This window comes from Mustela putorius, unplaced genomic scaffold, assembly GCF_011764305.1.
Source record: "Mustela putorius furo isolate JIRA1106 unplaced genomic scaffold, ASM1176430v1.1 tig00000224_pilon_pilon_pilon, whole genome shotgun sequence".
Classification (NCBI taxonomy): Eukaryota; Metazoa; Chordata; class Mammalia; order Carnivora; family Mustelidae; genus Mustela; species Mustela putorius.
In genome coordinates, this window is record NW_025421321.1 from 18,825,311 (window position 1) to 18,851,580 (window position 26,270).

The 26,270-nt window shown below is 36.1% G+C and overlaps 2 protein-coding genes across 2 annotated transcripts in view; one reads left to right on the forward strand and one right to left on the reverse strand.

Moving 5' to 3' along the window:
* Positions 1 to 14,351, forward strand: part of GTF2A1L (general transcription factor IIA subunit 1 like) — a 46,803-nt gene extending 32,452 nt beyond the window's left edge. The window contains exons 7-9 of the mRNA XM_004752851.3: positions 8,268 to 8,528; positions 9,582 to 9,671; positions 14,081 to 14,351. Of these exons, the coding sequence (XP_004752908.1) occupies positions 8,268 to 8,528; positions 9,582 to 9,671; positions 14,081 to 14,188 (459 nt within the window). The 3' untranslated portion in view covers positions 14,189 to 14,351. The remainder of the gene's footprint in view (positions 1 to 8,267; positions 8,529 to 9,581; positions 9,672 to 14,080) is intronic.
* An 8,170-nt stretch (positions 14,352 to 22,521) lies between these two features.
* Positions 22,522 to 26,270, reverse strand: part of LHCGR (luteinizing hormone/choriogonadotropin receptor) — a 52,872-nt gene continuing 49,123 nt past the window's right edge. The window contains 1 exon segment of the mRNA NM_001310182.1: positions 22,522 to 23,669. Coding sequence (NP_001297111.1) covers positions 22,529 to 23,669 — 1,141 coding nt within the window. The 3' untranslated portion in view covers positions 22,522 to 22,528.

Consider the following 26,270-nt stretch of genomic DNA (forward strand, 5'->3'; position numbering starts at 1 on the left):
TCTTTTGGTACCAGTTGAGATCTGATTGGTGACCCAGGATATGATCTATTCTGAAGAATGTTCCATACGCATTAGAGAAGAATGGGTATTCTGTTGCTTTGGGATGGAATGGTCTAAATATATCTGTGATGTCCATCTGGTCCAGTGTGTCATTTAAAGCCTTTATTTCCTTATTGATATTTTGCTTAGATGATCTGTCCATTTCAGTGAGGGGGGTATTAAAGTCCCGTGCTTTTATTGTATTATTGTTGATGTGTCTCTTTCATTGTATTATTAATTGGTTTATATAATTGGCTGCTCCCGTGTTGGGGGATTAAATTAAATAACTAATAAATTAGATATTTAAAATTGTTAGATTTTGTTGGACAGACCCTTTAAGTATGATAGAGGATCCTTCCTCATATCTTATTATAGTCTTTGGCTTAAAGTCTAATTTATCTGATACAAGGATTGCCACTCTAGCTTTCTTTTGATGTCCATTAGCATGGGAAATTGTTTTCTACCCCTCACTTTAAATCCTGAGTTGTCTTTGAGTCTAAAATGAGTCTCTTACAGACAGCATTTCTATGGGTCTTGCTTTCTGTTTTGTTGTTGTTGTTTGTTTTTTAATCCATTCTGATACCATGTGTCTTCTGATTGGGGCATTTTAGCCCATTTACATTCAGGGTAACTATTCAAAGATATGAATTTGCTGCCATTTTATTGCCTGTAAGGTGACTGTTACTGTATATTGTCTCTGTTCCTTTCAGGTCTGTTACTTTGAGGCTCTCTCTTTGCTTAGAGGACCCCTTTTGATATTTCCTGTAGGGCTGGTGTGGTGTTTGCAAATTCTTTTAATTTTTGTTTGTCCTGGAAGCTTTTTATCTCTCCTTCTATTTTCAATGACAGCCTAGCTGGATATAGTATTCTTGGCTGCATATTTTTCTCATTTGGTGCTTTGAATATATCATGCCAGTCCTTTCTGGTCTGCCAAGTCTCTGTGGATAGAAGTATGTTACAGACCTCTTATACGTTACAAACCTCTTGTTCCAAGCTGCTTTCAGGATTTTCTCTTTGTCACTGAGAATTGTAAGTTTTTCTATTAGATGACGGGGTGTGGACCTATTTTTATTGATTTTGAGGGGGATTCTCTGTGCCTCCTGGATTTTGATGCTTGTCCCCTTTGCCAAATTAGGGGAATTCTCTGCTATAATTTGCTCCAATATACCTTCTTCTCCCCTCTTTATTTTTCTCCTGGGATCCCTGTTATTCTAATATTGTTTCATCTTATGGTATCACTTATCTCTTGAATTCTCCCCTCATGGTCCAGTAGTTGTTTGTTTCTCCTTTTCTGTTTTTCTCAGCTTCTTTATTCTCCATCATTTGGTCTTCTATATCAGTAATTCTCTCTTCTGCCTCATTTATCCCAGCAGTAAGAGCCTCCATTTTTTATTGCATCTCATTAATAGCTTTTTAAAATTTCAACCTGGTTGTATTTTAGTTCTTTTAGTTCTCCAGAAAGGGATTTTATTTCTCCAGAAAGAGATTCTCTAGTATCTTTTTTCAAGGCCAGCTAGATCCTTGATAATTGTCATTTCTGAACTTTAGTTCTGATATATTACTAATGTCCATATTGATTAGGCTCATAGCCATTGGTACTATCTCTTGTTCTTTTTTGGTGGTGAATTTTTCCGCCCTGGCATTTTATCCAGATAAGAATAGATGAATGAGAGAACAAAATGCTAAAAGGGTAGCAACAACCCCAGAAAAATATACACTAACCAAATCATAAGAGACCCAAAACTGGGGGATGAAGAAAGGAGGAAAAAAAGAAAAAAAATATATAGTTAGATTGGTGAATAGAACAGAGCCACACACTTGATTTTGGGTGTATTTTGGTCTGCTAGAAGAAACTAACTCCCAAAATTTTTAAGAAAGAAAAACTTAGATTTATATAAAAATAAGAGTAAATATGATGAAGGGATGGACTATGACTATAAAGATGAAAATTTAAAAAGATTCTAAAAAAGGAATTGATTAAGAAGTTGGTTGAAAATAGAAAAAAAAGGGGAAAGGAATGTGATCATGCTGGAGACTAGAACAAAGCCATGTGCTAGATTTAGGGTATATTTTAATCTATTAGAAGAAACTTTATCCCAAAATTTTAAAGAAAGAAAAAACTATATGTACACAAAAAATAAGTTAAATACAATGAGGGGATAAAATATGACTATAACAATGAAAATTTTAAAAGATTTTAAAGAAAGCATTGATAAATAGTTAAAAAAATTAAAAGGAAAGAGGAAAAATAAAAATAAAATAAGAAGTAAATAAAATTTATAAAATTTAACTTTGAAAGACTAAAGTATCGTGGGAAAAAAGCCATGAATTCTATGCGTTGCTTTCCCCTACCTCTGAAATTCTGTAGTTCTCATTGATTGGTGAACTTTGTCTTAGCAGGATGTTCTTGCTGATCTTCTGGGGGAGGGGTCTGTTGCAGTGATTCTCAAATGTCTTTGCCCAAGGTGGAATTGCACTGCCCTTGCCAGGGGTCAGGCTAAGTAATCTGCTCGGGTTTGCTCTTAGGAGCTTTTGTTCCCTGAATGCTTCCTGTACAGCTTTGGAGGCTGGGAATGAAAATGACAGCCTCCCAGTTTCAGGCCCAGAGGAGCTGAGACGTTGGGCCCCACTCCTCAGTGCACCCTCAGAGAAAAGCAGTCAATCACTCCCATCTCCCTGGACCCTGGCTGCACTCCGTTCTTTCCCAGCCTGTGACTGAGCGTTTCTATCTCTAGTGCATGACCCCATTTGGAGTCTCCAAACCCAGCAGATTCCTGCTGTGCACTCCTGCACCACTCCTCCCAGAGGAGGAAGGTGAGTCTACCCGGATCTGTTGCTTGTTGGGTCCCTGCTCGAAGAGCTGTGATCTGTCTCTCGGATCATGGTTTTAGGTAACCCCAAGCTGAGAGCCACTCCTTGGCTCTGTCTCTGTAGCTGGCCTCCCCATTCTGATACCTGGGAGCTCTCACACTCAGACACCCCTGGTCTTTTTGTGACCCTGTGGGTCTTGAGACCACACTGTCCCCACAAGGGATCCACACTCTGCTTAGCCTCTGGAGTGATGTCTTTCAGTGGAGCAGACCTCTGAAAATTCTAATTTTGTGCTCTGCTGCTCTACCACTTGCCAGGAGCCGGCCCCTCCCCCCGTGGTCTCTCTTTCTGTATATTGCTTTGGATTCACTTCTGTGCACATCCTGCCTTCCAGAGAGTGATCGATTTTCTGTTCCTAGAATTGCTGCTCTTCTTCTCTTTGATCTCCTGTTGAGTTTGTAGGTGTTCAGAATAGTTTGATAACTATCTAGCTGATCTCCTGGGACCTGATGATATCTAGCTCTCGTACTCCTTTGCCATCTTGCTCCTCCCTCCTCTGTTGCATTTCTATACACTAGTAATGAAGAGGCAGAAAGAGAAATCAATTCTGTTTACAATTGCACCAAAAAAGGTAAGATACTTAGGAATAGACCTAAACAAAGAAGTTCTGAAAACTATAAAAACACTTCTAAAAGAAATTGAAGATGACACAAAGAAATGGAAACACATTCCAAGTAATGAGTTGGAAGAACAAATATTGTTAAAATGTATATACTACCCAAAGCAATCTACACATTTAATGTAATCCCTATCATAATACCAACTGCATTTTTTATAGAGCTAGAACAAGCCATCCTATAGATCTATGGAAAAGAATAGAAAACCTAGAAATAAACCCACAACTATATGATTGATTTATTTTTTATTTCTTTTTTATTTCTTCTTTGACCCACTGATTTTTTGAATCTATAGTTTAATTTCCATATCTTGTGTGTTTTCTTTCTATTATGATCAGAAAAGATAATTTATGTGATTTCAGTCTTTTTATTAAGATTTGTTTTGTGGCCTAAAATGTCTTTCCTAGAGAATGTTCTCTGTGTTTTTGAGAATGAGAATAATGGGTATCCTGCTATTGTTGGGTGGCATGTTTTATATGTCTTTTAGGTCCAATTGGCCTATAATATTCAGATTCTTTATTTCCTTATTGCTATTTTGTCTGGTTCTATTCATTATTGGAAGTGGGGTATTGAAGTTTTATACTAGTATCATAAAGGTATCTATTTCTCAAATTCTGTCACTGTTACATGTATTTAGGAGCTATAATGTTTGGTGCTGATATGTTTATAATTGTCAAATCTTCTGGGTGAATTGATTCTTTTTCGATTGTATGATGTTTTTCTTTGTTTCTTCTGATAGCGTTTGGCTTAAAGTCTATTTTGTCTGATAGTAGCATATCCCAGTTCTTTTGGTTGGTATTTGCATGAAGTATCTTTTTCCATGCTTTTACTTTCAACCTATGTGTGTCCTTAGCTCTAACGTGAGTTTCTTGTAGACAGCATATCTAATGATCCTGTTTTTTATCCATTCTGCCAATGTGTGTCTATTGATGAGGAGCTTAATCCATTTACATTTAAAGTAATAACTGATAGAGTAGGACTTTTGCCATTTTGTTACTTGTTTTCTCTGTCTTTTAGCTTTTTTGTGCCACAATTCCTCCCTTACTGCCTTCCTTTGTGTTTAGTTGATTTTCTTGTAGTGACACATTTTGATTCCCTTTTCATATCCATTTGTGTATATTCTATAGATATTTTCTTCTTGGTTACCATGGGGATTACTTGTGGTATCTTAAAGTTATTATGGTCTTGAAGTGATACCAACCCAACTTCAGTCTCTTATAAAAATTCTGCTCCTCTTCAGCTCTGCCTTCTCTCACTTTGTTAATGATATCCCAAATTACATCTTTATATATTGTGTTCCCTTAACACAGATCTATAATAATAAATGCTTTTATGCTTTTGTCTTTTAAATCTTGTTCAGGATTAAGTAGAATTACAAACAAAATTATAATACTGGTTTTTGTATTTTTTGTATTTTGCATTTCTTTATGTATTTTTACCAGAAAACTTTTTATTTTTGTATGGTTTTGAGTTATTGTCTGGTTTCCTTTCATTTTAATTTAAAGGGTTCCCTTTAGGGAGCCTTGTGGGGCAGGTACAGTGGTAATAAACTCCTTCAGCCTTTATCTCAGAATCTTTTAATTTTTCACGCATTTTTACAGGACAGTTTTGCCAGATATAGAATTCCCAGTTGACATTCTTTTCTTTCAGAACTTTAAATATATATCATCCCACAGCCTTCTGGCCTTCAAAGTTTCTGCTGAGAAATCTGCATGTTACCTTATTGAGGATCTCTTGTATGTGATGAGTTCCTTTTCCGTTGCTGATTTAATTACTGCTGTTTTTATTTTTATTTTTTAAGATTTAAAAATTTTTTATTATTATTAGTTTTGCTGCAATGACCATTTATTGAATGCTTCTGTAAAGTAGGCACTGTGCTAGATATTCACATAGACACAGAACTCTCAAAACTGTATGAACTAGGTTTGATTTAAATAGATCACCACCCCAGGGTGCCTGGGTGGCTCAGCAGGTTAAAGCGTTGGGCTTCGGCTCAGGTCATGATCCCAGAGTCCTGGGATCGAGCCCCACATTGGGTTCTCTGTTCAGCAGGGAGCCTTCTTCCCTTCCTCTCTCTCTCTCTCTTTCTCTCTCTCTCTCTGCCTGCCTCTCTGCCTATTTGTGATCTCCGTCAAATAAAAATAAATAAATAAATAAATCGATCACCACCCCAACCTCTCCTCTACATATTTACTTTTGGAACAGTCTTGTGCTTCTTCTTAAGGAGCGTTCTTGCAACTTGTGCCTGGAGTCACAGGGAAGTGAAGGATATTCCCTTGTTGGTTTCGTGCTGTTAGCTCTAAGACACCTCTTCTCATATATAACCTGGAAATCACACCTCTAACTCAAGCTAGTCTGTCTTTATAGATTTTGTGGGGAAAAAAGTCCACTAATTTCCACACTCACCTGATCCTGTTTTCTTTATCACACTTCCCTGCATTTCCTAGTTTCAATTAGAACTGAAAGCAATGCACCACAATCACATGAGCATAGCTTCTCAGAGTGCTTCCCTCTCCACAGAGGAGGCAGCCCTCATCTCTCCAAGGAGGTGAAGAGCTCATTAGACTTCTTCCCACTTAGTAGATGTGCAGACTCTTAAAAACTGGGCAATTTTTTTGTTATGTTGAGCACTGGGTATTATGAGTAAGTGATGAATCACTAATTTCTACTCCTGAAACAAATAGTACACTAAATGCTGAGTAGAATTTAAATAAAAACTTTAAAAACCCACAAAACTTAAATTCAATGGGGCAACTTCTGGAAACTTCTCTAAAATGTGAAGTAAAATTTTAAGTTAATTAGTGCTGTTTAAAATTTCAATTTCTAATCATTTATCGCTACTACAAAATTATTTTTTATTTTTAAATTTATTATTTATTTATTTATTTATATTTATTTATTTATTTGACAGACAGAGATCACAAGTAGGCAGAGAGTCAGGCAGAGAGAAGAGGAAGCAGTCTCCCTGCTGAGCAGAGAGCCTGATGTGGGGCTTGATCCCAGGACCCTGGGATCATGACCTGAGCCAAAGGCAGAGGCTTTAACCCCCTGAGCCACCCAGGGGCCCCCAAAATTAATTTTTTAAACTAATTTATTTCAGTCTGAATTTTGGTGTGTTCCTCTTCCCCTCAATTTATTGCTGAAATCCTAACCCCCAAAGATGGTGGTGTTAGGAGGTTGGGTCTTTTGGCATGATTAGGTCAGAGTGGAGCCCTTACAAATGGGACAAATTGCCCTACGAAAGAGACCCTATACAGAACTCTCTAGCCTCTCTGCCATGTGAAGACACAGTGAGAAGACACTGCCTGTGAACTAGAAAGTGGGTTCTCACCAGATACTGAATCTATTTGTAACTTGATCTTGAACTTCCCAGCCTCTAAAACTGTGAGATATTAATTTCCATTGTTTATAAGCTACCTAGCCTATGGCATGTTGTTATAGCAGCTCAAATGGCAGAAGACAATTTCCTTATCCTTTTAGTATCTTCAGAATCTATGGCAAAACCACTTCTTTAATCCCTGATAGTGTTTATTTGTTTTTTCTTTCTCTTTCTCTTTCCTTGTCAGTCTGGCTAAAAGCTTATCAACTTTATTGATCTTTTTAAAGAATGAACTTTTGGTCTAACTTTCTCAATATTTTTCTATTCTCAATTTTATTTATTTCTCTTTTTATGTTTTCTTTCTTGCCAGGAGCTTAATTCAGTCTTTTTACTTTCTTATGGTAGAATTTTAGGCCATTGATTTGAAACTTGATTCTTTTTTAATATAATCATGTAATGCTGTAATTTCCCTCTAGGCACTGCTTTAGCTACATTTCATAAGTTTTGAAGTGTTATGTTTTTGTTTATATTCAATTAAAATTATGTTCTGCTTTCCCTCGTGACTTAACTCTTTGATCCATGGGTATTTAGAAATGTGATAATTTTTAAATATTAGAAGATTTTCCAGATCTTTCTGTTACTGATTTCAGGTTTAATTCCTTTGCACTTAGAGAACATTGTGTGTGTTAAATTTGTCAGGATTTATTTTAGCAGAATACGATCCATTTTGGTGAACATTATGTGTGCTCTTTAAAAAAGTGTGCCTTTTTGCTATTTTGGGATGGAGTATTCTATAAATGTCAATTAGGATAAATTGTTCGATTGTGTTTTTCATGTCTTTTATATCCTTACAAAATTTCAGTTTATTTTTCTATTGTTCACTGCAAGAGGAAAGTTGAATCTCCAACTATAATTATAGATTTGTCTGTTTATCTTTTCATTTCTGTCAGTTTTGATTTCGTTTTGTTCTTTTGTGCTTGGCTTATTTCAGCTAGTATAATCCTTTGTTTTTTATTTATCTATTGAGCATGATTTCACTTTACTTTCTACTTCATTGAATTATTGTTTAAAATAAAATGAAAGAGTTAAAATCTAACAAGTACTGTATAAATTTAAGGTGGTATATATAAAAGTCAGCAGTTACTACCTGGAACTAGTAAACTCATTTGTTGTCTGTGTATGAATGTGAGTGGATTTACTTTATTTATGATTTAAACCTTACCTCCATGTTGCATAGAAATACTGAAATTGTTCTAAAGTAAAAAATTAGGGAACTTACATAGGAAAGAAAATAAATATAGAAAATAAATATATTTTAAGATTATTGTGAAATGTTTAACTAATTTTATATTTTGTGTGATAAAATGTTTTATACACCTTTTTGACTTGAAAAGCTTTACTGCATTTTTTTCTCTTTCTAGGATTCTAATTCTCAGATGGATTTAAGCATTCAGGTCACTGATGATGATATTAATGAAATAATTCAAATAGATGGAACCGGTGATACATCTTCCAATGACGAAATAGGAATTACAAGAGAAGTAGATGAAAATGAATTTCTAAGGATTATTGATGCAGGAGACCTGAAGGTACTTGAAGAAGAAGTTGACAGTATATCAAATGAAGCTTCAACTGCCAACAGTAGTGATAATGAAGATCCTCAAACAGACATTGTAGAAGAGGTGAGAATCACTTTTGAGCTGAAACTTTTTTTTAAATTAAATTTACAGCATTTGTAATTTAGTATAATTTAAATACACTTTATTCTTTAATATATTTTAATCAAGAGGAATCACAATTAAGATTAACCCTGTCTTTAGTCTTTTAAAATGAGAATTATTGGTACCCTACTATTTAAACTTTTTATCTTAAACTGTAATTCAGACTAATATTAAGTATTTGGGAATTGGCTACTATATTTGTTGGTCTTAACTGGAGACAGTGGAAGGTTTAGAGGACAGGAGTGGAGGTACAGAAGGCAGCCAGGTTAGAAGCATATAGTTGCTGCTCTGATTCTAATAAATGCAGTAAGTTTTTGTAGAATGTGGTAAGTAGTACTAACTATCATTTATGGTGGCCTTAGGGATATGCCAGATATCCCACTAAGTCTTACCTGCTTTATGTTATTTAACATTGCCACAGCCTTATGGGTCTTATTACTGCCCTCATTTAACAGATGAGAAAACTGAGATATCAAGAGTTTTAGTACGTTGACGAAGGTCACTCTTATAGTTACCAAGTATCCAAGCTGGGATTCAAACTCAGGCTATTTGACTTTTTAAGTACGATACTATTCTCTTTCCAAGTAACTTCCTCCCTCCCTTCCTCCCTTCCTCCTTCCATTTGTTCCTTCTTTCCTTCCCTCTTTCTTTCTTTCTTTCTTTCTTTCTTTCTTTCTTTCTTTCTTTCTCTCTCTCTCTCTCTCTCCCCCTCCCTCTCTCCCTTCCTTCATTCCTTCCCAAGATTTTATTTATTTCTTTGAGAGAGAGAGAGTATGGAGACAGGGGAGAGCACAAGCAGGGAGGAGAGGGAGAAGTGGGTTCCTTGTGAGCAGGGAGCCTGATGCGGGGCCTGATCCCAGGACCCTGAGATCATGACCTGAGCCGAAGGCAGATGCTTAACTGACTGAGCCACCCAGGCACCCCACCAAGTGCCTTTATTTCTATATGTATCTCTGTCTTTAAAAAATTCACAGCATCATGAAATTCCTTACTGTGACCATCTTTCATCTTTAGGACCCCTTAAATTCTGGAGATGACGTTAGTGAGCAGGATGTGCCAGACCTGTTTGACACGGATAATGTAATCGTCTGCCAGTATGACAAGGTGCTGTATTCACCTTTTGAACTGTGGGTTTATTAATTGCATTTATGGTAGGAAGGTATGTAAAATGATGGACAATATGATGGTAAATTAAAATCCATAGTGAATCCTGAAAAAGCTAGTTAATTATATATATTTTGTGTCTTAACATTGTGCTGTGTGGTCTCAGGGATACAAAAAAAGTGATAATTCTTACTTAAGGAGGTGACAATCTTATTGAAACAAGATGTTTCTATATGTAATGAAAGAATGGCATACAATAAGAAGGTAGGTAAATCAGAAGCTAAAATCTGTGACAGGCAAATCAAATGCTAAAGTACGTGGCATATAAATCAAATGCTAAAATACATGGCATATAAATCAAATAGTAAGATGAGTGGTGTAGGCAGTAAGTCCAAAAAGTAGCTAGGAAATATAAGAAATCATTTGTAGTTGGAGTTCTCCACAAATCCTTCATGGGTGATGTGGAGCTTTGAAATAGGTCTTAAATGATTTGTAAGATATAGATAAGTGTGGAGAGTAGACATTCTGAGTAGAACAGCTTAGTACAAGTAGAACAGTGAAATGAATGCATGTAGAATATACAAGGGGGCAGTGAAGAGACAGCTCTGCCTTACATGTTCTTTTGGATTTATCAGGAAATGAGGTGGGGTTTGGGACAGAGTTGGCAGCAGATTGGAAAATCCAGAAGTCTGGTACGAGAAATTCAAACTTGATTTGATGGACGTTGGCGTTCTGAAAATGTTACTGAGAAAATTATAACTGGGCTTAAAACTGGCTGTAGTTGCTGATTAGGCAGAGGTAAATGGTTAGAACAGGGATAGTGCATTCATGAAGTAACCAGAGCCTGGACTAGGGGTGGCAATGTAGAACATGAAAGAATCAGTGATGGAAGAATCAACGGGACTTGATTATTTGGACATTAGAGAATGATCAACAAAGAGAGTCGAGGGGCACTTAGGTGTCCAACTCTTGATCTCAGCTCAGGTCAAGAGTTTAAGATCTCAGGGTCATGAGTTCAAGCCCTGCATTGGGCTGAGCCCACTTAAACAAAAAAATAGTTGAAGGTGTGTCAGTTTTCAAATCTAGAGATTAAGTTAAAAGCAATTCAGTTTTGACAACTAACAGAGAATACTGCTTTTTCTTCTTTTTAAATACTATATCTGTGATGATGTGGTAGAATAGTCAGCTTTTGTCTTTAATTCCTGTATATTTACTTCTTTATTTTTAGCAGCTTTGAGGTGTAATTCAAATACAATACAACTCACGTTTAAAGTATACAATTCAGCGGTTTTGTATATTCATAAGTATGAATATACAAATGCAGCCATTAACATAGTCCATTTTAAGAACATTTAATCACCTCAAAAAGAAACACATTTCCCTTTAGTTTTCACTCCCATATCTCCCCATTTCCTCCCATCCTCACCCCAGGCCTAAGAAACCACGAATTTACTTTTTGTCTCTTTAGATTTCTCTGTTCTGGAGTTCCATATGTAAGGGATCATATAATAAATGTGTGTGTGTGTGTGTGTGTGTGTGTGTGTGTATGTGTGCCTGCCTGCTTTTACTTTACAGTATTTCAAGATGCATCCATGTCATAGCATATAACAGTTCTTCATTCTTTTTTATGGCTGAATACTAGTCCATTGAATACCACATTTTATTTATCCAATCATCTGTTGATGGACATTTGGGTCATTGCAAGTTATTGAAAAGAATGATGCTTTAAACATTTATTTACAGGTTTTTGTGTGAACATATATTCTCATTTCTCTTGGTATATATAAAGGAGTGAAATTCCAGGGTTATACAGCAATAGTTTGAGGAAGTACCAGACTGTTCACCAAAGTGGCTTTACCATTTTCCATTTCTACCAGCAGTGTATGAGGGTTTAGATTGCTCCAAGTTTTCACTAACACTTGTTATCTGATTTTTTGAATCTAGCCATTCCAGTTGGTATGGGTATCCCATTGTGATTTTGGTTTGCATTTTCCCGATGACTAATGTATATTTACATCATTGTCTTTTTTTCCCAGTAACAATTCTAATATACTTGAGAGAAACAGAGGATGGTGTTTTGAATTGCTATAAAAAGAAATCCGTTTCTCTAAAAATAAGATCGTTTTCTCTCCTATAACATTTTATATAGATAGAAAATGGCAATTTAGATTCTGGTAAACACATAAGCATAAGAAGGTAATAGAGAAGAGACCATTCTTGGTTTGAAACTTATTTTAGTTTCATATAAACAGTATATTGCCTTCTATGAAGAAGACACTATAAGGCACTAAATTATGTATGCATCCCATAGAGTCACAGAGGATATTCTAGACCATTATGGATATAGTATCCTTTGTTGTATTGCGTTGTGGGAAATAGCTTATAATTAATTACATAGTGCTTTGTATTTTTCAAAGTGTGTTTTCATACATTGTCTTTGCTTCTTACAGGGGGTAGAAGGAGTGATATTAGGTGTATAGTGTTGACAAATCTAGTTGTCTGAGTTCTCTCTAATTGATGAATATTTTAAAAACAGTACTAAACATTTTAAACCAAGACAGTGGGGAGCCACTGAATTGTTCTTAAAAGGGACTGATGAACTTAGAAATAGCTAGCAAAGAAAATGTATCTATAAGGTCAAAGTGGGATGCAAGAGACCACTGCCAGCAGTAGATTTTTATGAGGGAATAATTTCCCAGTTCTGGGCATCAGTTAGCTCATTTCAGATCGCACTTAATATAGCGAATCTCAAGTAAGTTTTGAAGTTTTCAGTAGTATTTTAAGAGTTTTACTAGTCAGTGTGTTTTGAAGGCCAGTATCATCAGTTTGCCTGGGAGAGCATTACAAATGTAGACTTTTGGATCTTACCCCAGAGTACGGAATCTGAATGTGCATTTTAACAAGACCCTGGGGTGATTTGCATGCTTATTAAACTTTGAGTAGCGTTGTTTTTGTTTTACTTTTGTTGTTGTCTTGTTGGCTTTTTTTAGTATATTTAATCTGGCTTTGATTACCGTATGGAATTTACCTTTGAAATTTATAAGTTAACAATTGGGGAAAAACTGAAAATATTGAGATGTGCCATGAAAAAAGGTTAAATGAAGTCATTGGTCACCATGCTGACTGCAGAATTAAAGGATATAATCATGTTATAGAATGTCTTAGAGAATTTCTAAAATTAATATAAAGGTTATATATAGGGAATAATAATAATAAATAAAATAATAAATATAAAACATAAAATATATAAATAAAATAACAAATATAATAATAAGTAATAAATACAAATAAATATAAACAAACTGTTGCAATAAACATCTGGGTTTAATTTTTACCCTTGATTTCAGATCATACATATCTAAGGTTTTTAAATAGTCACTTGTGGTTTACCCAGAGGTAATAATGATTTTATGATTTCTTACCTCTTGGGGTAGTAGGATTTTCTAGTTTTTATTTTGTCTGTATTTAGACTGACTTATTAAGTCCAAGGAACTGCCAGTAGAATCTTGTAGATTATAAACTATATCTTCTGACCTTGCTCAGTACTTTACTGTAAATTTCTCATTCAAAATGAAATTCCACTTTTTTCCATGCCTGATAATATTAACTACATCCTCTCTGTTTATTCTGTTGTAGACATACTGAACCCTTTGCTGTTTTTGAACAGGTATCCCCCCTCCTCAGGACTTTGGTGCTTCTGTTCCCTTTGCCTGGAATGTTCTCTGTGGTTAATATCTTCCTAGCTTTATCCTTTACCTTCTTTAAGTCTTTGCTCAAATGTTATCTCATAAGTCAGGCTCACACTGACTTTCTTATTTAAAATTATAACCCACCTCTGTATTTGTGATCTTGCTTTTCCGGCTCTAGTTTTCATAGCACTTAGGACCTTTTAGTAGTCCTTATAATTAGGTTATATTTATTAGATTTCTATTCCCTCCATCCTTCACTAAAATATAAACTATTCAAAGTCAGGAATTTTTCCGGGTTTTAAAAAGTTAAAAAAAAAAAAATATATGACATATATATATTCTAAAATGATATATCTACAGTGCTTAAAATAATACCTGACATACAAGAACTCAAATATTTGCTGGATGAATGAATAAACTATGTTGAGGAGGTCTTATTTTAATTTTAATTTAATTTAATTTTATTTTTATTGAGATTTTTTAAAGTATTGTGAAGTAGAAGGAAAAGGAGTCAAAGTGAGACTTTTGAGGGTTCAGCCTGAACACTCTGTGCTAATAAAGAGGTATATTGGAAGAAAGTGTAGGTATAGTATGTGAGGAGGTCTTATTTTTAAAGAACTCTCATTTAGGGTCAGAATAATCCCGTGTGATGTGCAAAGAATTATAAATGATCCTTTAACTTATAAAATTAATTAATTTAGACTATTTTTCTCCCTCCAGATTCATCGAAGCAAGAACAAATGGAAATTCTATTTGAAAGATGGTGTTATGTGTTTTGGAGGGAGAGATTATGTATTTGCCAAAGCCATTGGTGATGCAGAGTGGTAAAACTTAAGAGCTCGATACACCATAAACATCAGTGGGACTATATCACATATTGTGAAACCTATTTTTATTTTTTATATAGCCCAGTATAGAGCTGCTCAAATTTTTTAGTTCCCTGTGTGGAGTTTAATAAAACTATAATTCAGATGCAGATACAAATACACAATTTTATATTTCTTTCATTTGTTGTTTTAATGGGGTTTCTTTAAAAAAAAAAAACCCTCATTATGTATAGCATTACGAAGCATAAATGAATCAGATGTAATGGAGCATGAAGAAATGTCACATTTCTTTCATCTTGAAGTAAAATTTAAATCAGACTCCAATTCCCTTTCATGATAAAGTTGGTATCAGTTATTAGATTGGGTCTGGTGTCCTCCCATCTCTCCCCAAACCATGTTGCAACAGACCCTAGAAAGTTTTGTGATTAGAAGGATATTCAAGAAAGCTTCTCTAGGTCTTCAGTCTACACTGATAACTAATGATATGCTGACTGTGCAAGCCCAAGTGGTCCCTTGGAAGCAGATGTCTGTTGAAACTGTACTATACTTGAATATGGAAATCTGTGCTGAGCCCAGGATCCCTGGAGCTAAGGATCAGCCTCTTTAGGCTTAGCACCTGACTGGGCCATTCTTCTTCATATTCTGCTATTTTCCTGAGAATTGTGAGGAAGTGGTTATGTTTCCATTCTGTTTCTTGAAACAGACTTCCTTCTTCTTAGTCATGGTGGGTTTTTCCTCCATCTGTAGTTTTTTCCTGTTTTTCTTAACAGTGGAAAATCCCTTTGCAGACTCCTTTTCCCTGAAAGACACCATCTCTTTTCCTTTGCCCCCACAGGGAATTCCCTCACTGAATTTGGGTTTTCTGAAGCAAAAGTTAAGAAGAGATATTCTTTTCAGGAACCTTCTGTTTTGGCCAGGCAATCTCATTTGACACAGGAAGATCTAGATAACTTTCTTAAAATCAGGGAGTGAAAAAAAAATGCAAAACACTAATAGCTCTCATTTTCTTACAGCACTAAAAACATGGAATAGGGGCACCTGAGTGGCTCAGTCGTTAAGCGATTGCCTTCAGCTCAGGTCCTAATCCCAGGGTCCTGGGATGGAGCCCCACATTGGGCTCCTGGCTCGGCAGGAAGCCTGCTTCTCCCTCTCCCACTTCCGCTGCTTGTGTTCCCTCTCTTGCTGTGTCTCTCTCTGTCAGATAAATAAATAAAATCTTAAAAAAAAAAAAAACACCTAATGAATATCCCAATGAGCTGTTCTGTAATACTCTTTCCCTTAGTAGATTCAAATTAATGAAGGGAACATTTTCCCCATCATTCTGGTTGTCTTAACAGGTAGAGTATACATGGTCTCTAAGATCCTACTTTCAGCCCTGAATGGTGTTTTCTAGGATGTAACTCTCATAGAAAATCCAGTGGTCTCAGAAAACTCCCCAAGGATTAGATAGCTCGGTTTGACTGGTCACAGGGCAAATTCCTCATTTCTTTTTTTTTTTTTTAAATTTAATAGTTTCTTTTTATACAATTAAAAAAAAAATTAAGTAGGCTCCATACCCAATGTGGGGCTTGAACTCATGACCCTGAGATCAAGAGTTGCATGCTCTACCAACTGAGCCAGCCAGGTTCCCCAATTCCTCATTTCTTTTTCAGAGACAACCCCATTTGGAGAATTTAATTTATTCCAGTACTTGTCCTGTCCTACCCAAGGGACTCAGCTACTGGTAAATCTTTTTAAAGTCTGGATTAATCTTTCCTGGGCCTTGGATAACATTTGTGGGGTACTGTCTTTGGCCTAAAATATGCAGCTGAAAGAGGATTCAGTTAGTACTAGTGAATGTACTGCTCTCCAAACCAGATTCTCCAGCTATGCCTGCTTTATCCTCAGAGTAATTATTCTTTTCCTTATGACCCCTGCTGTCCCAGATCCTTGTCTGTTTTTTAAGAACTTCCAAAACTTCCCTTTAATGAATGTTGTCTTTAATGAATGTTGTCCTTCATGTGAAATGTCCATCTTTTCTACATGGAAGGCAAGAAGATGGCACTTACTTGTTTTGTTCTTTCCTAAAATGTACCCCATCCAGGACTGAAGATTCTAGGGTTGTTCTTGCTTTCTCCCTCCCAGTGTTGTCCAATCATTCTGCATTTGTCCTAAGCAAAATAAGGGCTGAATTTATTGAGAATGTGCATTCACTTGGGAGCTGGGGTTTAATGTATTGATTCAAATGTTTGGGAGATGCAGTAACAGTTGTTTCTAAAATTCATTTACTCTTTTCCATTGTGGATTTTAAAATCTCACTTTGCTTCAGTGATTTTTTAAATGGCATATCACAAATACTACTATGTTGGTCCTCTTTATTTATGTGGTCCTCCTTATTTTTTATCATCAGAGAAAAAGTCACACTTGTCCCATTTGTGTCTCTGCAAGTCTTCATGCCCCTGATCTTTTTTTTTTTTTTTAAAGATTTTATTTATTTATTTGACAGAGAGAAATCACAAGTAGATGGAGAGGCAGGCAGAGAGAGAGAGAGAGAGAGAGAGAGAGAGAGGGAAGCAGGCTCCCTGCCGAGCAGAGAGCCCGATGCGGGACTCGATCCCAGGACCCTGAGATCATGACCTGAGCCGAAGGCAGCGGCTTAACCCACTGAGCCACCCAGGCGCCCGCCCCTGATCTTTTAAAATTGCAAAAAATCATTTTAAAAACTAAGCTTACCACAAAAGAAAACAAAGCCAACAATAATCTTGGCATGCTTCTGTAAATGATAGTTTTGGTGATGACTGCAGAGAGAATTAAGAGATTCTCCAAATTATTTTGGACCTGGTGCCCTTTTATTAGTTTCAAATAATGCCGGAAAAAAATTCTACTTCCTGAAAAGTTGTCAAAACCAGCAGTTTTGAAAATTTTTTGGTCACAATTTACACTAAGAAATTAACAACCAGTATATGTTTACATGTGCATAGACCCACGTAACACAAGTTATATAAAAGTTTTAAAAAATCATGCTTAACTCTAGCACAGGATGGCCTCCTATATTTCCTATTTGATTCTGTTCTGTTGCATTGAAAATTGATGGTCTTGACCCACTAAATTAATTTCACTACCTACTGATGGGTCATGACTCATAGTCAAAGTATTTTTAATCTCGTGCTAAAGAGCACAAGACAAATCTTACTAGTGTATTTTAAAAGAAAAAATTATTTTATGAACCCTATAAGTGGTGTTTGAGACTTGGCTTTGATATGGTATTACTTTTACTTTCAGAAGCCCTTCTTCATGTCCAAGCTGAGCATTTCTTACTGTATGTTATAACAAAATCCTATTAGGTAGGTTGTAAATACAGTACCTTGGCAAATGTCATCCTGTGCCCTTTTATAGGTAGAGAAAGTATCTCTATTATAGAGGTTACAATTTGCTGTGTTAAATGAAATTTGTGAAAGTCTCATGTATCCTTATTCCTACTTCAAACTTTTTCTCATGCTCGCATCCTACAGTGCTTTCTTACATACTTTCTACCTCTCCCTAAAAGGGAAAGATCTTGTTGAATTTGCACAGTCTCTTAGGGATTGACCAACTGATCTTGCCTGGAATACCTTCTTTGCCTATTTTATTCAATGTGTTATAATATGTGTTACTAATCACCCGTACGACTCAGACTCCACAGGGCAATGAGGTTTCAAGTCTGGCTGAGGCACTCAGTTTCAGTAATATTAGTTATATAAGAAAATGAAAATCTTTAGAATGAATACAACTGTTAATTGGGGTGGTAAGCAGGGGAATTTAATGGGGATTTTCTTTTGACTCCTGTTATTAGGTTAATATTATGCCGTTTTCATGTAAATATACTGTAATATGCCACATGGGAACTTTGTGATTTATAACTAGAAAGCTAAATTATAATTAGGAAGGCTATGGTAATAATGCTTAGGAAGGAATTCAATATTAATAAAAAATATTGCACATTTTAAAGGAAAGATTATTTCCAATTAGGAACACACTTATTGAAATCTTTGTGACATAAAGATTCTTAATTTACAGGTGGACTTAATATATTTTTGAGGAAACTAAAACCAGGCCCTTTAAAGCAAATGTTAGGAATGGAGGACAAAGTACATTTAAAAATATTTTGTAAATTTAGATGAGTGATTCTTAACTGATAACCTTCTTTGTCATTTTGCAAACTGCCAGTGATAATATTGAACATGGTAAAACAAAAACAAAACAAACCCACAAGATAGAAACAAAATTTCCTGAGTATTTGATGTTTTTGTCATTTATGTATGAAGGATTACACAGATTAAGAATACACCAGACCCTCTCATGAGGAAAATACTTCTTCATAATGATTTGTCTTATATTTTTGTTAATAAAGTGAATTAGCTGAAAAATTATTAATCACTTACCATGTATAAGACTCAAGGATAGATACAGTGGGAGAAACAAGTAAAAGAAATGAGTTTATCACTAAAGAAATTTATAAAATAGGTGAAATATATGTGTATGGACAATACCCAGCACGTAGCGTAAAAGACAGATGAATGATAGGGATGGCAAGTGCAGAAGTCCAGAGAAATTGTTGTGGGCCACATATTTATTACTTATGCTTCACTTTATTTCAGGTAAAGGAGGTGTCTTAAATTCAGTGGCTTAGAGAGAAGGTGGATTAGGAGAGTTTAGTAACAAAGTTAAACCCGTGGCTGGGGTCTTGCGGGGTGCAGGAGGAAGACAGGTAAGGAGGAAGGTATTCTGGACAGTAACAGTGGCACAGGCACCAGAATCCAGATGCGTGGGGCATGGCTAGGGAAGAGCAAGTGGAAGAGTTTGGAGAACAGCAGCTGGAGACCAAGCGAGCAGATTTAAAGGTGGATTCTGGGGCTCTTTGAATTTAGGAGCTAAAGCTTAAATTTATAGGTACAGATGAGCTGCTTAGGGTTTTAGCAGATGTATAATAGGATATAATAGGATTTTAGGAAGATCAGTCAGTAGTGTGTATGAAAGTGTAGCTATGGCAAAGATTGGATATGAATAAAAATGAGGGGGATATGATAAGACTTCTGTGATAAGGGGAAATGGCCTGAAGGGTGGGTGTGGCAGCAGGAATGCAAAATAAAGGCTTTATATAGAAGACATTCAAAGACACTCAATACCTGGTAGGTCTTTGTGAATGAGAAACGGTAGGAGGATGAGGGAGATAGTAAACTATAACTGCTGAAACTTACAAAAATCAGTATTTGTGGAAAAGGCCGCAATATTTACTTTGAGAGGATGTATACAAGTACTTTGACTCAAACAATATTTAAGACATAATTTAAATAGAGTTTTTCTGTAAAGATATACTTTACTTTTTTTGTTGGCTTTCTGCTTTTTTGCTTCCTTAGTTGTTTTGGTTCTGGGAATTTATGAATCATTCAAAGAGCTTATTGTGTATGTGTATAGCAACATGACTAATTAGTATTCTCTCACATCACTGAGACAACTTCTAGAACAGAACAGCTTACCAGAGAGGATTGTATCTGAGTAAAGAGAAATAACTAGTTCTACAGTAGAAAAGTCAGAAATGTGAAAAACATACAAAGAAGAGATACTTTATAAAGCTTACAGTCTTTTATAGGCTATTTTGAATCACTTTGCACAGTGGCATAAAGGTTGAAGGCAGATTAAATACATAGTCTAGTTGTGACTATATATTTATTTAATAAAATGTCAAAGAAGAGCTAAAAACTGGAAATAGCCCAGACATCCATCAGGAGGAGAATGGAAAAGAGTGTTAGCAATGAAATGGAATAAACTACAACAATGAGACAAGCAACAGCCTAGATGAATAGAAAAAACATTGTGTTGAATCAGAGAAGCCTTACACAAGAGTATATACTGTATAATTCTATTTATATGAAGCTCTAGAACAGGCAAAACTAATCCATGGCGGAAAAAATTCAGAACCATTGTTACCTTCGGCAAGTGGGAGTGAGGGGTTAACTAGGAAGGGGCAATGGGGAATTTTCTGAGAGTGATAGTGTTTTGTGTCTTCATAGAGGTTTGGGGTCCCATGGATGTATGCATTTCTCAAAACTTACTAAAATGGTGTGCTTAGTATTTGTTTATTTTACTTATCCATGTAAGTCATACATCAAATGTAAGATATGGAGCCTTGGTTAGTGAAAAGCATGCTAGAAGTGTTTAAGGCTGATTAATACTGATGTCTGCAACTTGCTTTATTTCTTAATTACTAATTTTTTTTGCTTTCAAAATTTTTAATTTTAATAGACTTTGTCAAAGTAGTTTGAGGTTCATAGCAAGATTAAGTGGAAGGTACAGAGATTTCCCATATGCCTGCTCCCCCTTTCACACCAGACACAGTCTCCCCCATTATCAATATCCCCTACTAGGGTGGCACATACACTATGACTGATGAACCTACATTGACCGCTCTGAGTCTGTAGTTTATGTAAGAGCTCACTCTTGGTGTGCATTCTTTGGATTTGGATAAGTATATGTATCCACCACTGTAGTATCACACAGAGTATTTTAATATTTTTAAATAATTTTAAATTTATAATTGAAGTATAGTTGACCCTATAATACTATTATTAGTTTCAAGCATAAAACAGTGATTGACAATTATGTATATTGCAAAATGCTTACCACAATGAGTGTAGTTACCATCTGTCACCATACAAAGTTATTACAATATTATTGACTATATTCTCTATGTTGTACTTTTCATCCCTGTGACATATTTATTTTATAACTGGAAATTTGTACCTTTTAATCCTCTTTACCTGTTTTGTTTGTCCTCCCACTCTTCTTCCCTCTGGCAACAACCAATTTGTACTTTATATTTATGAGGAAGTTTCTTTTGTTTGTTTTTGTGTTTAGGTTCTACATGTAAGTGAAATCATATAGTATTTCTTCCTTTGTCTGACTTATTTCACTTATACCCTCTAGGTCCATCCATTCATGAATGGCAAGATTTCACTTTTCTTTTATGGATGAGTAGTGTTTCTGTGTGTGTGTGTGTGTGTGTGTGTGTGTGTGTGTATTTTCCAAATCTTCTTTATCCATTCCTCTGTCTATGGACCCTTGGGTTGCTTCCCATATCTTGGCTCTTGTAAGTAATGCTGCAGTAAACATATGGGTCATACTGGATAAATAGAAGTGGAATTATTGGGTTGTATAATATTTCTACTTTGATTTTTTTGAGGAAACTCCATACTGTTTTCTATAGTGACTGCGCTAATTTCCATTCCCACCAACACTGCATAAGTGTTCCCTTTTCTATACGTCCTTATCAAGACTTGTTATTTTTTGTCTTTTTGAGTTCTGCCATTCTCTCAGGCATAAGGTGGTATCTCTGTGGTTTTCATTTGCATTTTCCTGATGATGAGTGATGTTGAATATCTTTTCACGTGTCTGTTGGCCATTAGTAGTTCTTCTTTGAAAAAATGTCTATTCTGAGAGTGGATTGAAGAAGGACTCCATCTCTAGAGAAGGAACAGCCCCATCTTTGCCCATTTAAAAATCAGATTATTTGATTTTTTGGTGTTGAGTTGTATGAGTTCTTTATGTATATTTGGATATTAATGCCTTATCAGATATGTCATTTGCATATATCTTCTCCTGTTTACCAGGTTGGTTGCCTTTTTGTTTTGTTGATAGTTTCCTTAGCTGTACAAAATCTTTTTATTTTGGTACAGTCCCAATAGTTTACTTTTGCTTTTGCCTTCCTTGCCTAAGGAGACTATCTAGAAAGAAAAATGTTGCTAAGGCTGATGTCAAATAAATTACAGCCTGTATTTTCTTCTAGAAGTTTTATGGGAGAACTACATTTTAATTTTAATTTTAATTTTACTTAGCTGCATATGGCTAGTGGCTACCAGATTGGACAGTGCATTCCTGGAGGGTGTTTTCAAGCTATCTGAGGAAAAGGACCAGTTATTTTAAATTTCAAATCTGTTATAGACTAATATTTTTATAAAATGCAATAAAAATCACTACAAAGATGCGATGAAAAAAATACCAAAAGATATGTAAAATACCACCTCATTTAAAAAATTTTAGATTCCAAAGACATTAAGTTACTTTGTCAAAATTGCTAGAAATATTTCTGAACTCTCTCAACATCTGTATTTTATGTCATCATGTTCCAATGACAAATAATTTTTACACTGGCAATCATGGACAACACTTTGAATTAGGTAGATTATCTCTTTTTTTCCCAGTGTGCCTAAGAATAAATAATTTCCTGAAACCAACTCTTTGTTAAAATTACTAGTACAGATCATTTTTTATATTTTTAAGCACTACACGATAATGTGGTTACTGATAAAACAGTTAACACTCTTTATTAGCAAGTCTTGTCTGGGACAGTTGCATATTGACACTGCAATGGAGACAACTTCAGGGTGGACTGAGAAGGCTTATTTGATCCAGTGAAGCCATTTTTGTAGTTGGAGGTATAAGCCACAAAATCCTTCCTTCTATATAGTTCAACCTGACGTTTACAGCAGCCAAATTTGCTCAGCAACAGAAAGAAATCCCTTTGGAATGCCTTTGTGAAAATCGCATACAGAAATGGATTGGCACAAGAATTGACAGGATAAAAAAGAACCAGTAAAACTTTAGAGTTGGTTACTGTGATAAGGGGCACTTTGAAGGCAGCTGAGATGGCAAAAAAAGAGATTGGTGCCATGCAAGTGAAATCAGTGAAGATGAGGACTGCCATTTTCTTGGCAATCTTCGTATCTTTGTTGTTAGCCATCAGCTCTGGATTTTGAACTGCAAAATAAATTTTAATGTAGCAAGCACAGATGATGGTGAAGGCCACCACATTGAGTATCAGAATGGTTAATATGTAGACTTGGGAGAGAGTGGTTTCCACATCCATGGGGAGGCAAATGCTGACCTTCATGTAATTGCTGACACCCACAAGGGGCAATGTGGCAATTAGAGTAGAAAAGAGCCATCCTCCAAGCATGATCGGTATGGCATGTCTTAAACGTAGCTTTTGGTCCAGCTGAAGAGCATAGGTGATGGTGTGCCATCTTTCTAGTGTGATAACTGTGAGGGTGTAGACAGAAAGCTCACTTGAAAATACAGTGAAAAAGCCAGCTGCACTACACCCACTCCCGGTCTGCCAGTCTATGGCATGGTTATAATACTGGCCTTTGGTTTGGAAATCAACTGAGGCAATGAGCAGCAGATAGAACCCCATGCAAAAATCTGCAAAAGATAGATTGCACATGAGAAAACGGGGCACTGTCATTTTATAGCGACTAGTCAGGAGAACAAAGAGAACAGTCACATTTCCCATGATGGCCAAGATATTAATCAGCCAAATCAGGACCCTAAGGAAGTCATAGCCCATAATATCTTCACAGGGATTAAAAGCATCTGGTTCAGGAGCACATCGGAGTGTCTTGGGTGAGCAGAAACCATAGTCATAATCCCAGTCACTCAGTTCACTCTCAGCAAAGATGGCAGAATAACTGTAAGAAGAATATTTTGTCTCAGTGTAAACTCAAGAGATATTCTATGATAATGTATATTAAAGAAATGGAAGGATCCTCCTTAGCGCTTTTTAAATCCTATGAAACAAAAGGAAACAAAGCCACAACAGCCTCATTCTTAGGTTTATTTGTATCTGACAACTCTGAATTGATATAGGACTTCCTTAAGGGAATGAAAAGCAATTTATACATTTATATGTCATAGATGCAAAGAGTTAAAGAAGCTGTTTACAGAGGATGATTTAGAGACACAGTATTAGAGACACAATTTTAGAGACACGGTAAATGCTTGCTATGTCTAAAAGAATCCTTTCTTGGCATTTTCTTAGGTATTTATTCCATTTACTTGCCAACCAAACTGATATCAAGCCGAGTGAGTGTCTGTGGTAGAACACAAATGGGATTGGAAGGCTCTCCCTGCTAAAGGTGGTCAGCCGCAGGTAGACTAGCTTGCACAGTGGTTTCAAACTAAACAAAAAGCCCTGCTGAGAAGTGGAAAGAAGGAATGGACTACCAGGAACCTAGCAGAAAATAAATATAGACATGGACAATAGGGAGAAATGTCTCTCTTGGGGAAATAGGGACAATAGATACTCTTTAGGGATATGAGTCAAATTCAGAAAGTAGATTGAAGAGGAACTCCATCTCTAGTGAAGGAACAGCCCCACTTCTGCCTTACCCTTCCTCCCAAACCTACTGCTACTAATTGAGTTCAGGTTTTCATCCTCTCTTACAGGACAGTTACATTAGTTTCCCCCCAATATCCTTCCCCAATTCTAGCCCCTTCCCCGCCCATCTGTACCTTCCTTCTGGAATGGTCTTTTATATACAAATCTTTTCAAACTTTTACTAGGTTCTCATTGGCTATGGGATAAAATCCAGAGTCCTTGTGATGGCCACCAAGTCCTAAATGATCTGGGTTCTGCCTCCTTCTCCAGAAGCAGTAGCGCTGCACAATTGAGAGCATGGGCTCAGGAGCCAGACTGACTGGGTTCCAGTCTTTACAAACTGTGTAAATCTGGGTGGGAGAGTTACCATCTCAGTGCCTCAAGCTCTTCATTTGCCAAACAGATCTACCAATCCTACTTCCCCTCATTAGGGCTGTGCTAAAGATTAACTCCATTAACACTTATAGAATGTTTAGAATAATGCCTGATACATATTAAGTGCTCAGTGACTGTTAGGGATTCTTACAATTATCTCTTGTAGATCCCTTGTGCATCTTTCCTTTCAGTTACATGAAATGACTTGGGGTTCTCAGAATCTACTCTTTCATTCCTCTGTCTTTGTGCTGTTTCTTTTTCCCTTCTTCTCCTCATCTTTCTGGTGAGTTCATCCTCATCCTTAAAGGTAACCTCCTCTATGAAGCCTTTCTTGATTCTACACCTCCAGGGAGTTTACCACCCCTTCTCCCTGCCATAGCTGCACTTAAGGACTATTGTAATCATCAAACTGCACTGCTGTTGTGTGATGATTTAATAATCTGTGAAGCTATTCTTTAATAGCTTTGAAGGCAGGGGTTACTAGGTCTTACTTATTTCTTATTACTTATTACTGACTTATTACTTATTACTTACTCATTTCTTATTACTTATTACTGACTTATTTCTTATTACTTATTACTGACTTATTTCTTATTACTTATTACTAGGTCTTACTTATTTACTTATTACTTATTTCTGAACTCTTGGTGCCTAACACAGTTTTGGCTCAGAGTATCCATTCAGTCAATGCTTGTGGAATGAGTAAACCAGGGTGATCCTGGCTCTGAAAGGAAGTGAAAGAGTACAGGGACAACGAGTGTGTACAGTACATGCATGTAGGCTCAACAAATTTTCTCTTTGCTCAGTCTGCTTATATAATCTTGGGAGCTGGAGAAATGGCCATAATTTTCCTGTCAGAGCCATTACTAATATGTATTTTACCTTAGGGTTCCTCATCCATTCAAAGAGTATTTTTCTCTGCTCTTAAAACTTAGCTTCTCGGGGCACCTGGGTGGCTCAGTTGGTTAAGCCGCTGCCTTCGGCTCAGGTCATGATCTCAGGGTGCTGGGATCGAGTCCCATATCGGGCTCTCTTCTCAGCAGGGAGCCTGCTTCCTCCTCTCTCTCTCTGCCTGCCTCTCTGCCTACTTGTGATCTCTCTCTGTCAAATAAATAAATAAAATCTTAAAAAACAAAACAAAACAAAAAAAAACTTAGCTTCTCATGTTCCAAAAAAGGAAGTGTGAACCTAATTCGGTGAGTAGATGAAAGGATATATTTGAAGGATACAAATACTGAAGGGAAATAACACAAATTAAAAAAGGAATTAAAAAGAAATCTATGATCTGGGATTCCAAAATGGTGCTAGAAATTCTTAGAAACCATTTTGGAACTTGTGAAGGATTGCTGCTCTGCATAGAAGGTTGCACAGGAACCTCCCCTGTTTTATTACTAAATACAGGTACATTTGTTTGTCCTCATCTCATGCCCATTAATAGAATTACCTGTTGTTGGTTTTTTTTTTTTTTTTTGATAATCTTTGAAGGGATGTGGTAGTTATAAAGAACAATTAAAGAAAATAGGTTATTTCTTTGCAT